The sequence below is a fragment of the Thermobia domestica genome, chromosome 16 (assembly GCF_964235325.1).
Source record: "Thermobia domestica chromosome 16, izTheDome1.hap1.1, whole genome shotgun sequence".
NCBI classification, from domain to species: domain Eukaryota; kingdom Metazoa; phylum Arthropoda; class Insecta; order Zygentoma; family Lepismatidae; genus Thermobia; species Thermobia domestica.
The window spans coordinates 180878659-180893832 of record NC_137469.1 but is presented as its reverse complement, the minus strand read 5'-3'; the positions used below and the strand labels follow the sequence as shown (position 1 = coordinate 180893832).

Sequence of the window (15174 nt, the reverse complement as noted above, 5' to 3'; positions counted from 1 at the left end):
ATAACTACATAATTAACGTAACAATGTTGTTTTGGATAAATCATAAGTAATTAAGTTCTTCATATGCGCACAGGATAACATTTCTTACATTTTAGCCGCCATTTTGTATTTCTCCGCACAGCTTGAAAACCGTAGACACCAGCATGGTAAACAACGTATTCAGATGAACAGACCAAAATCATTTTTTAAAAAAGCACTTTACCTGCTCTTAATCACAAATGCCTCCTATATCCAACTTTTTTTTTTTAGAAAATAGCACTAGTCTAACTAGCGATATAAGAATTATTTAAAATTCTTCCAAAAACATCTAACTATAATGTTATCATTCTTATTCAATCAATGCTTTAACACTCCATTTGTCAACATAATTAAAACCGTTAGAACAATGAAAATACTGTACATAAATCTGTATGTGGTACACTCTTGCAGCCTTATTAAAGAGCTATAGGACAGTTTCATTTCTAGGGACATCTAAAATACTTCTAAAACTAAACAAAACATACTATTTTAATCCGTAATATGAGTATACAATAAGAATTAATAAATATCAATTTTTACAATGTAGTAACTATGATCGCTGAAATAAATCATAACATAAAATTGAGTAAATACAATTATCTGCGAATTCATCGCATAGAACATGACAGAAGAAGAAAGTGTCATGTAAAAACTACTCTGCAGAAAACAAATAACGAATGACTCCAAAGAATGATAGTCTGACTAGGTTTCTGACTCTCACCGAAGTTTAGAATTTTGGAAGAGGTAATGTTGAAGTTTTCCTTAAGTTCCATTACTTGAAAGGGGGAGCAGAAATTTCAATTGTTGTTGGTTTTTTAATGGCTAGTGTAAATTACCTCTGAAGGAGTATTTGAAATTCTAAATAGAAATGTAATGTTTTCTTGTCATTGAGTCTTCGAAGATAAAGGAACTGTGATATAACAGGATGCAAACTGTGGACTTTACGAAGTGGGAGGAAGGACAGAGCCCCACGGAAACCCAGGCGCAAGTTGTAAGTTCATCACAAACTCCAATCAGTCCTGGCTATGATCGAAGTAGGTATTTCACGCATCAGTAATAAAGGGTTAGCCACTGAGAGTCTGTCGCTTGTAGGCTTAGTCGAGAGTTTAAACAATATTTCGGGAGTGGAAGTTTCCTGCGATAGTCCTACAGCTCTGCTTTTGCTATATGAAATTTATCAAAAAAATTGAGAGAACACGTTTCTCAGACTGTGTGAAAAAAACTAATAGCCGAATATATTAAAAAATATGTAGGTAATGCGTACGTAAAAAGGGGGAGTGAAAAACCTTGTCGTGCGATCAATGCTTAAAAAAAATCGAAACGAGTTTTTCTGCTTTGTTGGAAAGCTATCTTGACACTTAGTTTGAGATTACAATTATTAGATCTTTATGTTCCAGAATGTGTATCAAATCTGATTAGCTTTCAGTCTTTTCGAAAACTCGTAGTAACTATAAATAATCGTAAGTAGGTTTGCGGTATGTGAAAAGACTCTTTGTCTTAAATTATTTCCTACATTTTAAAAAATATATAGTATTCATCGCCATAAATTTACATAATTTATTTTTTGGAAAGTGCATTTGTTCTTCAAAGGATACTATTTTTCAAATATGCGAACGCATATGGCCTTTCAAGTTCGATTTATAACGATATCTTTTAGTACACTTTTCGCAGGTATACGGCTTTTCTCGTGTGTGCTTTAATTTGTGTTGTGATAAATCCCACTTAGTACAAAATCCTTTAGCACACTCCGTGCACGGATAAGGTTTTTCACTTGAATGAATAAGCATATGCTTTTCTAATTTTGACCTTATATTGAATATTCTACCACACTGTTCGCAAGTATGGGATCCGTGTCGTGTGTGGGTTACCATGTGGCTTAATAAACTCGGTCTATGTCGAAATTTTTTTCCACAATCTTGGCAAATATAAGACTTCTCTCCTGTGTGAGTTAGCATATGGTGTTCCAAAACTTTTTTCAAACGAAATAACTTGCCACAATCTAGGCAACTGTATTGTTTGTAACTTCTGTGAATTAACATGTGACTTTTTAAAGATGATTTTTTAGTTAGTGTTATACCACAATCTTGACATTTATATTTCTTACCCATATGTTTCAAAATATGTTCTACTAAATTATGTTTATGGCGAAATTTTTCCGCGCACTTTTCGCAAGTATATGGCTTCTCATCGGTGTGGATTAACATGTGCCTTTGTAAACTTCGCTTTTCAGTGAGAACCTTGCCACACTCCTGGCAAATATGAAGTGATGAATCGGTGTGCGTTGACATGTGATTTTTCAAATAGCATTTTTGACTAAATCGCTTCTCACACTGCATGCAAATATGAGGTTTTTCAGCTGTATGTATCAGCGTGTGCTTTATCAGTTGTATTTTTTGTCTGAATCTCCTTCCACATTCCTGGCAAATATGTGGTTTCTCAACTGTATGTATTAACATATGGCTTTTCAAACATCCCTTTAAACGAAATAGCCGACCACAATGTAAACAAGTGTAAGGTTTGTCGCCTGTGTGAATTGATATGTGGAGTTTTAAGTTCCATTCTGAACTGAATACTTTGTAACAGTGACGGCAAGTTCGAGAACTTGTACCTGCAAGACTCAATCCTTTGCTTTGTGAAGCCGATGCATTCCTTTTTCTGAAAGAGTACATTCATGTAAACAATAAATATTGTAAAAAAAAAAAAAAGAAAATCTATCCATAGTATGTATTACACTTTAACATTTTAAAAATTCGTTGTTTTTCTGGTATACATATATATTACTTCTGTAGGAGGTACGATTATTCATGCTTAATTATTTGACCTGTGTGAAAGACAGCAATTACGGAGCTATTATAGAAAGCACACAAATTACAAAAAAATCCACCAATTTCTCTGTATTCTCGAAGTATCATGTAAAAGTAAAAATTAACATTTTATTTCGTCTTTAAAATGTTTCCAACAAGAAAATTAATACTCAGAGAACTATGTTGCTATACTACGACATAGTAACTGCAGTCAGTTGCTGAGTTGAGTTGATTTTGAGTTTAACGTCCCGTTCAGCAGCGAGGCTTATGAGACGTGAACCTACCGATTAACGTGGAATCCGAACTACATGAGCTACCGTTGTAAATCGAATCCGGGTCTCCGGCTCCAAAGGCGCGTAGGCTAACCGTGTAGCCACGGAGGAAGTGCAATCAGTTGCATTTCCTGGATATATCAAGTGCGAACAATAACCAACGATACCCTTATGGTAAGAATAGTAACAAGTCGCAACTGGATGGAAACGTATACAAATAGAGAGTGTGATCAATATTTAGTATTATAAGTTAGTAATGGAGATTAAAAATAACTTCCGAACAAAGCATAGCTATAGTAGTGTAGGTGTTCCCCACCGCGTGTTCGTTCTCTGTACCACCTTCTATGATATTCTATTTCTCTACTCAATTTCTTTATATGCCAGTTGTGCTTTGGGAAGATATGACAATAGAAAAAACTGATCAACTAAAGAACATTAAGTATAAAAATTATAAGGAATTGGCTTGGATGTAATAAAACGGAATACTACTAATTCAGTATTTATTATTTTTTAACAAGATCATAAAAGCACCTTTTACTGCTGTTACTTATCAGAGGGAACAAAATTTTAAAATGGATATGTAGCTACAAATTTCAAGTGGGAAACGAATATTCACTTTTATATTATAAAACACAAACAGAAAAAATTAAAAATGCTTTCCCTTTTCATTTTCCTTAGCTTTGTTTTAGTCCGTTTCAACCTTCAACCTTCTTTAGAGTAATTGGATCTTTACAGTACTTGAAGTTCAAGATGACTCAACTGCCGAAAATCATTCCGAACTCAGTAGGATACTACAAGTAAAAATTTGACATTATGTGAATTTTTGGTAGTATATAACTGATCCTATCCATTCTTTGTACGGAGAAGAGACAAGGAATCCGTTCATTTCTTCAAAAGGCTTAAAGATCTCGTGAAAGAAAGCAAAACAGTTTCTGCAATATAAATGTTACAATCTTTAAGACGGTATAAAATTTCTTTGAGATTAGACACTTTATATATTTTGATGCGGTAACGGTGATCATTTTAAGGCGGGATTATAAAACTACTTTCTTTCAGCGAAGCATCTAAAGAATTATGTATTTTATTTTCTGCGGCATTGTAATTTTTGTATATAATACCTAATACTGTTTGAGATATCATATTACAAGGAGATTTCTAATTAGTATTCGAGATATGTATGCAAATATTAATGTGAAGAAATCTTTAAAAAAGAAAGTTTATATTTTAAAAATATATATACATTACACATAAATAAATATATAGTAATTGGTTTCTTAAGATGATTTTCAAGTTAGCATCCAAGACAAATTCAAATTGTTAGTGAGGGGAAGTAACATAAGCAGAATTTCATCCGAACGGTCTCATGTTCTCAAGATCGTCTTGCTTTAGTAGTTTTATTCACTTATTTTAAAATTGTAAACCTGATTTTTAAAATTATAAATTGCTGAAGGAGTGAAAATACGAAAACCCTCACGACTTTACGTTTGAAGCATCATTATTATTATTATTATTATTATTATTATTATTTTTTTTGTGAAGGAAGCAATTATACGCATATTTTCTAATGCAAGCATAAACATTATTAGCAACCTAAACTTTGTTAAAAGATCAATTATACATTTATTTGGTAATGGAAACACGATGCAAAGCTTCAGTGTTATTATAAGCGTTATATATATTACAGTGTTATTATAGCCCTTATATATGATAAAATAATAATATCCCGGCCGCTGAAAACACGAGTTGGAACGATGGTACGAAATGGGAATTTCCTTAAAAGGCACTAAAATAAATCTACGTAATCCAAAGTGTATGAAAATAATTGTTGTTTATAAAAATTAAGTTTATCATTATGCTATTTTCTCTGCTATACAGGTACTTTTGGGAATGATGTAAACAAATACGAGGTGTCAGGCACATAAACACCTATCCATGGGGGCCTACGCACTCCCACTCACAACTTTGTATATGTCTTAGCATTGGTATTAAAATAATCACAGGGTATGTCTTGTCAGACGATATGTGACAACGAAATACATCGATGAAGGAACCCACCTAAAGTTATACAGAAAGTAGTACCACTAGTGAGGCATTTGTCTTTGCACCTAGCCATTTTTAGTTTAATACGCACGATCTGTAAGTTTTTATGCATAACGGATTGATCCTCACAGATTCCATCCCCGTTACGTCAATGCTACACAGCATTTGTGCGTTTAGAATCTAGATCCGCATGAGGAATGAAAGTCGGAAACATTCTCATCATTCAATATTTTTCACTATCTTCACAAAATAACAAAATAGAGTTGAGTTGAGTTGATTTTGGGTTTAACGTCCCGTTCAGCAGCGAGGCTATATGAGACGTGGACTTACTGATTAACGTGGAATCCGAACCACATAATAACGAAATAGATTTCAAACTATTTAAATGAGACATTTAGCGTTTTTTAAAATTCTTGTTCCTTTTTCTCTTTAGTGATGTAGGCCATTCACTGCACAAAAACTGTATTCGTTTAACTTAGCAATTACCTCTGCTCGCTGAGCTGCCTCACATCTAGATCATATTATGTTTATGTTGCAGATCTTAATGCAATGTGCATTTATTATTAATGGCAGTACAAATTAGTTCGGTCCGTTTGTTTTTGGTCAAAAATGGATGTATTTCAGAAGAAAATGAATGAACAGATTAATCAAAGTATTATTCATCGCTGCCGATTACTTCTTGCAACATATCAGGCAATTTTCGAATTCCATCTCGAAACGATATCTCGTTTTTTCAGGCGATCCAAATTAGGAGCCACTTTCGGATTTCTGTGAAATAAGGAATCAGTGATCTGCCAAATCATGCTGTATCCGTCACAATAAACAGTAATCAGATGGAACAGTGTCTGACGAATACGGCGGGTGTGGCCAAATAGTCCATTGAGCGCTTCTAAATAATTTTTTACGACCTTTACGACATAAGGTGGATAACTCTATCATGTCTGCTCGTATTCCGACTGTTTTTCTCTTAATGCACGGTTCAAATGAATCACTTGTATCCTATACTGATCGCCCATAATGAGGTCGCCAGGTTGTAGCAGCTCATAGAATACAACATCCTTTTGGTCCCATCAGATACACAGCATGACCTTCGAACCATGAATATTCGGCTTTGGTGTTGGTATTATGGTCGATTGCAACGATTGACCGGGTATAGCATAGTATTTTTTCTTCTTGGGGTTGTCGTTGAATATCCATTTCTCATCCCTAGTCTCAATCCGATCCTTTTTTTTGTTGCTTTTGGACCAGCTGCTCGCAAGTGAAACATTGCCTTTCAACGTCTCTCTGTTTCAGTTCATAAGACACCTAATTGCCTTGCTTGAGAATCATTCCCATGGATTTCAAATGCACGGAAACTGCTTGTCATATAACTTCCAATGATTCTGCAAACTCCTCTTTGCGTTTGTCTCAGATCTTCACTGACTAATGCCTCCAATTGTTTGTCTTCGAATTTTTTTTGCTATCTAGAGCGAGATTTTTCTTCAACGTTAAAACGTCGAAACTATTCCCTACATTGTTTTATCAGTTGGAGCATTGTCACCACAAGCTTCTAGAACCATTCGCTGCACTTTTCTTAAAAGTAAAGCATGAAACTAAAGCTCCCAGTGAATACTGCTTAGTTAACACAACATTTGACATATTCAGCACAGTAAAACACAGTTTCTATGAAACTCAAGGCGACATAAAATGAATATTGTTGGCTGATATCTAACCTCACGAAACTACCAAAATCAGCTGTGGCTATGACACAATCATAACAGCGAAAAGCATCTTTTGAAAACGGACCAGACTAATTTGTACTACCAATAAATATACAGTGTATGACACTTTTATTTGAAAGGTAACTGATGTAATCCTGTGGGATACTTCCGAGGTTAATAAGTTTCAACCCCGGTAAACAAACTAAAAAGCTTATACAAGTACAGTGTGTGCAGGAGCAGATCGTTTAATAAAGCTGTGTGCTTTTTACTGAACAAATACATAATTATCATATAGACCTCAGCCATAAGAAATAACGAAAATGCACGTGCCAAGACAAGCCAAAAAGTCAAAATCAACTGAGTCCTATCCTTGCATGTATGGACTCGCCATTGATCTGGGATTTGAATTATGTTTATGGTAATTAACTTTCAATTTCTTTCTGGATAAAGAGAACATGAGTTGTATGGGCGTCTGTTGCGATAATTTTTACCACAACGTCCATGGCTCAAGTGGTAAAGTCCATTACCACTACGTCCCTGGTTAAACATTAATGACCTAGGAATACATACGAACACCTCCTACAATAATTAAAAGGTATACTTTGGCTCATCCCTTTAACTTAGTGAGGAGTACAAACAATCACCCCTAAATTAAAGAAATTGTGAAATTTGACGATTTGTTATGGTATTATAGGACACGGTATGTATAAGCTTTGGATAGTCCATTTCCTTCCCTTCTATGGCTAAAAGATTGCAAACATTCAAATTTCAGAAGTGTTTCATCTATTTTAATCTCTTTCATGAAGGATTTTAAAATCTCTTATGGTTGTATGATTGAGTATAACTGTAAATTTCCTTTCATAGGGCATGAGTAAATTGATGCTCCTATCTTAAATCTTAGGAAGAACTGATTGGTTCCCCTTCAAATTTTAGAACTGTCAATACAAAAAAAAAAAAAAAAAAAAAAAAAAAAATTGATAAATGCTCTTTAGGACTGAAATATATGTTTCTGTAAATTCGGTTGGTCGGCCTGGCTCTCTTCTATTGCTAAAATATATGAAAGCAAACAATATGTAATACCACCTGGTAGCTTATTCAACCGATTTGTCTTTTTTGATAACACTTTGTTACAACATATGATTATATGGATGAGCTTAAGGGCATATATTCTTGAATGGGATACAGGTGTCATGGTGCACCCCCCCTAAGATTTCGGGAAGTGCAGAATGACCCATTCCTTAAATTAAGAAATTGACAAAAAATAGGGATTTATCAAAATAATAGGTTTTTTTGAGATTGGAATATATATTTCTGAAAATTTAGTTGGTATTTTTCTATTCTGTAGGTAAAAAGTTACAAAACATGAAATTTTGGATGTTTTTGGAAATGAAATTAAATCTTCAAGTTTTACGTTATGCCGGTTAGGCTAAAGAGACCATAATGATGAGAAGTGAATGAAATGGTGGAATAAACAATGGGAGGAAATGGAAGAACTCCGAGGAAATCTACATACACGGTGTTTGTCCAGCACAAAGTTCATTTGGCGCGAGCTGGGATTGAACCAGGGACGCACACACCAGAGGCGAGCGCTCTACTACTGAAGCACCGCGGCCCTGTGTTTTTGAATCATAATCTCTTCTTTGATAAGGCTTTAGTGTTCTATAGATTAGAACAGAGAACGATTTTATTTTATATGATATTACGTATATTGATGACGCTTTTAGAAATTTGGAAAAAATAAGACTGGCCTACATTTAAATTTTGAAAAGAATCAGTAAATATTATGTAGGATTCGGGCATATACCTTTCGTTTTTTTAGATAGTCTATCTTGCGTCCTTAAATGGGTAAATTGCCAAAAAATAAACTTGAGAATTTTGACATATATCGTCGTAACAGTTTGAAACTTAGGAACAACTCACAGTTTACGGTCATTGATGTAATCTGTTTAATTGATACCTGCCTCCGACAAGTATAGGCAGTCTATAAACATATCTATATCTTAATGAATGTTCGTCTGATACTAGGAACAAACAAGAAAATGACTTGCAAGACGACATATAATATCTCTGTAATCAAATCGTGGGTGCAAAGAAAAGAGTGCATTACATAGCACAAATAAGACCAGTACTTATACAGTATTTATAAATTATACCAAGCACACGATTTCCATTCCAGAGTAATACAAACTATTGTGTAGTGAAACTGGGAAGTATTAACAACTATAGAACGTACAAAATACTCCACGTAACGGAAAAAAGAGAAATGAAACTGTTACCTGCGTAAAATAATTAACATAAATAAAATACTCCATCAAGTTTTAAAGTTTGATTCTAGAAGATCGGGTACTTTGTCTAATTTTAATCAAATATTCACTTTTCATATATATCAACTGGATGCCGAAATGTGTACAGTATTCTGTTGCGTATTATCTTTAGTTTTACAAGAGGTAAAATTTTGTCTATTTGTTAGTAACATACTTTCCATTATGTTCATCAAGCTGAAGCAGTGTACCGTCACTGCCACACAATTTTAGAAATACCATCCGAACTTCATCTTCACATTCAGTCTGACAGATGCGTGTATACTAGTAAGCAACTTTACTTGTAGCGTCACTTGAAAACAATCAGAACAAAAGTTTCTGGCTTAATATTATGTGCTGAGAGTTCAAATTCCAATACAGGTTTTTCAACTGATAGCCCAGGAACGTCAGAATAGCTCGTTTGTATGCTAGACAATATGCCACTATCATCATCGTCGTCCTGTAACCATCACTATACTTTAAACGCAAGGGCGCCGCCCAAAGCTCATATGCCCCCTCACATTGTATTTATGAATATACAATACTTGGTATAATTTGAATGCAATTTGTCTTAAAATTCTCATATATCTCTTCTGCATCTGGATGGGCCCCCCAAATTTACAGAGAAATCGGCGCCCTTGTTTAAACGCCTTTAAGATAATGCTTGCGTGGTTGGTTGCTGAGTCGAGTTCAAAGAAACTTGTATTTTGATTAAGTAGAATGTTGGGGTAAGATCAACTAAAATGTTACTTTCACCTATTTTCTCGAAGTTGGGGAAGTTCCGTATTCCAATGATATCAGTAGCTAATATTCAATGTTTGTTCAGGAGGAGACGACCTGTTTCTTCAACATCAGCTTTAGATACAAAAAGCACGTTAACAGTTTTAGACAAATTGATAGCATGTTCAAAGAATTCTTGTGCAGAATTAATTTGTGTGCGTTTATTATTACGTTCTGAAGGTTTTATGTAACTAAGAAATCTATTCTTTTGATTGTACATGAATTTACATCATTCTTTTGTATAACGGAGATTACATTGAGTTAGTGTCAATTCAAGACATATAACTTCCGTTACACCTTTTAAAAAGGAAATATATTTATAAACCAGTTATTGTACATGAGACACTAGTTATGTGTTCATTATTACTTTCTGCAAGTTTGGTGCAAATAACACGCCTATGTTCCATTTTGCATGAATTCATTGATTTTATTTTCATCCATAAATCATACATGAAGCTCGAAGGAAGACGAGTGTATGAATCAGAAACGTCAATAAACAGATACAAAGAAATAGTTATTACGTACTGTAAACAATAACGTTATGGTGTTATATGACACAAAATTACACTATACAATCTACAAGCTGCATTTAGCAGACAGGTATTCATCTATTGAATAAAAACAATTGTCCAAGAGATACTTCTTTGTAACTGATTTAAGTACATTCATTGACTCGATGTTACGAGTATCTTTAGGGAGGTTTTATATAATGTTGGACTTAAGAATATGGGACTGTTTTGAAACAATGCTGTATAGTAATTTTGAATGTGGAGATTTTCCCTATATCTAGTATTATGACAGTGAAAGTTTTTTTTTATTGGCAAAGAATGTATTCAGATTCTGCCGCGGGAAAATTAATAACTGTAATACATAAAGACATAACAGTGGTAATATTTGTTGTCTTTCACATAGTTCGTTTACTCTTGCATTCGCTAATACTCTAACAACTTTTTTTGAATACGGAAGGTTAATTTACTTCTTGAATCATTTCCTCAGAAGATAATGCCGCACATTAACAAAAATTGAAAGATACCAAAATAAATGCTTCTACAGCTATTTATATCCAAAACATTTTTAATAACTTTCAAGGCATAGAAAACATTATTAAGTTTTTGTGCTAACGACATTATGTGAGTATCCTAAGTAAGGGTGTTACTTATATGAAGACCTAATAATTTTGTTGAAGTTACATGCTTTAAGTCGGAATTCATGATTGATACATTTATGTTATGAGTATGTTTGTTTCGTAAATAGTGAAAGTTCAGGGCCACCGATTTTTCTGTATTTACTTTTAAACCGTGCAAAGTAAACCATTTTTGTAATTGATTTTTTTATGTTTTTTATTTCCTCTTGCAGTGTATATTTTTGTATTTTAAATACTTTTTCCTCCCGGAGAAGTTGTTTAAAAACTGTTTGTGAATGACAAAATATTGAATGTTAAGAAAGAGGAAGGAAGGTGACTTTGATTTGATTTGATTTATTGACATATAACACAACAGGCACAGGCCTAATTACAGTGTTACATAGTATATCGCTATACAGATTATATAGGTTAATAAAGCTATTGGTCATAATTACATTTGTCTTACAAAATTAATAGACTTCTTAAAACTACTTACATCCATTGCCAGTACATCCAGGTTGAAATTTTCTTTAACTAACGTGTTGTAGGTTGCACTAACTCTCCATATAGGAGATCTGCTTAAAACGTTTGTTTTCGCTGTCATACAAAAAAATGTATTTTTCGAAGCAGTGCGCAATTTAATAGATGGTACTTGGATACATATTTTTTTGTTAAGATCAGGACAGTCTATTTTGCCATGAAAGAGTTTGTGTAAAAACAATAAATCAATATTTCTTCTCCTGAGTTCTAATGTTTCAAAATTAAAATTTTCAACAAGGTTAATGTAGCTTTCAAATTTTGGATAGAATTTTGTTTTCTTAAGGGTAAGAAGCCTTAGAAACTTATTTTGAGTACGCTTAATCAAGAATGAGTATTTCTGTATATTGGGGTTCCATATATTACTACAATATTCTAATTTTGACCTGACGTATGCATAATACAGCACAATTAAAGTTTGATCATTTTGAAAATCTTTACTGACTCGATAAATATATCCAAGATTTTTGTAGGCTTCTTTGCAAATAGTTTCAATATGTTGAATAAAGGTTAATTTTGAGTCAAAAATAACTCCCAAATCCCTTATAAAATCAAGCTTTTTTAGTTTTTCCCCTAATATTGAATAATTATATTGAATATATTTTTCTTTTCTAGTGAATGTTAAATAACTGCATTTACGAACATTTAACTTAAATTTATTGTTTTTACACCAAATTTCAAGATTTTGTAAGTCACTCTGAAGTTCTAAACAGTCCTGAATTGTTTCAATTCTGTTGAATATTTTAAGGTCATCAGCAAAGAGTAGATTTTTAGAAAACTGAAAGCACTCAGGAAGATCATTTACCGCCAAAATGAAAAGTAGAGGTCCCAGATTCGAGCCTTGAGGGACTCCAGATGTTGCATGAAAGATTTGAGATTTGTGATTACGATACAATACAGTTTGTTTACGATTTTGAAGGTAGGAAGCAAAATATTGCAGAGTTGATTTCGAGAAGTTAAAGGATGCCAGTTTGTTTAAGAGAATGTCATGGTCAATGACGTCAAATGCTTTAGAAAAATCAGTATATATGACATCTACTTGTCCTTGCTTGTCAAGTTCCTTCGAAATGTAGTCTGCTATTAGTGCTAGATTTGATACAGTAGATCTGCCCTTCAGAAATCCATGCTGACTGACAGATAATGCAGGTTTAACATGATCCATTATTCGCTTATGCAGTATATATTCATACACCTTGGCAAACGCAGATAAGATAGAAATTGGTCGGAACTGTTCGATGTTGCTAGCTGAGTTTGTTTTGGGTATTGGACACACAACTGACTCCTTCCATTTTTCAGGAAAGGTACATGTTTTTATAGATAAATTAAATATAATATTCAGAGGTTGTAAGAATATATCTGAACAGCCTTTCACAATGTACGTTGGGATCATATCTGGGCCACTTGCTGTTTTCGATTTCAACTTCCTTACTGCTTCTTTTATTTCTTTTTCAGATATGAGAGGTAGTGAAAATATATCAAGAAGAGCACTGGAACGATCATTTAGAGACATGCTCGATACGTCATAGTCCGCTCTTGAGGAGCCATAGACTGAACTAAAATGTTGCCCGAATGCTTTAGCTATGTCCCTATCATCAGTAAGGTCGTGACCATTGTACTGTATGCGATCAGAAGACAAGTGACGCGATTTATTTTTAATGAAGGACCATAATAGTTTCGGATCATTCTTCAATTTATCTTCTGTGCTGCTTAAAAACTCTTTATAAGCAGCAGTTATTTCTGCTTTAATTTCTCTACGCAGTTGACGAAATTGCTCTTCATGGTACTTAGTGTTACCTACACTGAGACGACTTTTTTTTACGATGATAAGTTTTACGTTTAATTTTATTAATAATATTCGGGGTAAACCATGTAGGGTAGATTTTATTAGTTGCTCTTTTACGGGGAATGCAATCATCAAATATTTGATACAAAACTTCATAAAATAGATCGACAGCGTGATTGACATCCTTAATATTCTGCAACATCCCCCAATCCACAGCTAATAGGTTTCGGTAAAGTTTTTCAAAATCTGCTTTCCTAAAATTATAACCTACTGTGTTAGGCACTGTTTTAAGTTTGGTTGAATACAATGCTGTAAACTGAATAAGAAGGGAAGGATGATGTTTATCTTCTATTACCAGTGGATCGCATTCTCTTTGAACTGTTACTTTTGAGAGATTTGTGAGAACAAGATCTAAGGTTCGGCCATTGCTATTAGGAATATTATTAATTGAAATCAAATTAAAGAGGGACATAAAATTGTCAAGACTTTTACATTTAGCTGATGACGTCATTAAATCGAAATTTGAGCTAGTTATTTGTCGTAAATTCAGATCCCCTATACAAAGAATTGTGCAACCCACAGGACAATTTGATTCTACAAATTCAAAAAACTGTTCATATATATGAAGTGGTGAATCAGGCTCTATGTAAACAGTACAAATATACACGGTAATTGGGTCCAAAACCAGTTTGACAATTACACTTTCAAAGTTAGTTTCCCAGCTATTTACTTTTTGAATATTATATTTTTTAAGCGCGGCAAACAATACTCCCCCACCCTTAGTCTTTTTTTGTAGTTCAATATTTCTGTCTTGTCTCCAGACCACATACCTATCATCAAAGAATTCTGAGTCAGAATAATTTGTCGTTAAAGAAGTTTCTACCAAGCTAATAAAGTCATAAGAATTAGATAAAACAGCATTATGAAAACAACTGGCTTTAGTACGCAGGCCATTGACATTTTGAAAGCACAAAGAAAATGTTTGGTTTTGATGTTTTGATTTTGATGGGTCACTGATTCTACCAAAAGAATAGTTACTTACTGGAAATGTTGGCTTCTGTTGTCTCTGATGGCAATTTTCCCGGCCATTTATTTTGGCGCTTGAGCTGCACCCCTAGTGCGAGGGTCCTGTTGTTTCCCTGCCCCGCCTAACACTGCCTTCCTTTTGTCCCCGAGGGGTCATCCACCTTCCGTGTTTTCCGCCCTTGGATTTCTCTTGAAAGCTGTTTTCAGTATTGCTAACCACACGCACTTTTTCTCTATCCACACTCTCGCCTTTATCTTCATTACTGGTACACACCACAGAATTATTAGAAACACTAGCACTAGCACCAAATTCACTTCTCTTGTTATTTTCATCACTGCTACGACTTTCACGGAAAATTTTAAACACTGTGTTACTTGTTGTGTCAGCACGATAGATATCCCCTTCAATCTTCAGTTTATTAAACACTAACACTGCGTACCTTCCTTCCTTCCTTGCCTCTTGTAGTTTTTCAGACAATAATCGTCTTTCAGCAAGCACTTTTTCTGAAAACTGCTCATGAATATACACACGGGATCCCTGCAACTTGGGTTTCGCTTCCAAAATTTCTGCTTTCTTTTTGTACCGCAGAAATTTCACAACTATATCCGACTGGTTACGGCCCCTACCTAAGAGATGTGCACGTTCTATGTCATCATGTTCTATGTTAATCCCCAACTTTTTTTCTATAATATCTTTCACAGCCGCCTCACAGTCTTTCCATGATGGTCGCAAGCCTTCACTTTTGACCTGCACATTTCGGAAGATAAGATTGTTTCTTTTGCTCTGATTT

The 15174-nt window shown here is 34.1% G+C and overlaps 1 protein-coding gene across 7 annotated transcripts in view; it reads right to left on the bottom strand.

Moving 5' to 3' along the window:
• Window positions 1-273: 273 nt before the first annotated feature.
• The window catches only part of LOC145673527 (uncharacterized), a 41104-nt gene continuing 26203 nt past the window's right edge, over window positions 274-15174 (bottom strand). For all 7 annotated transcript variants that reach the window (XM_081743316.1, XM_081743311.1, XM_081743310.1 and 4 more), the window contains one exon: window positions 274-2673. In XM_081743316.1, coding sequence (XP_081599442.1) covers window positions 1620-2673 — 1054 coding nt within the window. In that variant the 3' untranslated portion in view covers window positions 274-1619. The remainder of the gene's footprint in view (window positions 2674-15174) is intronic.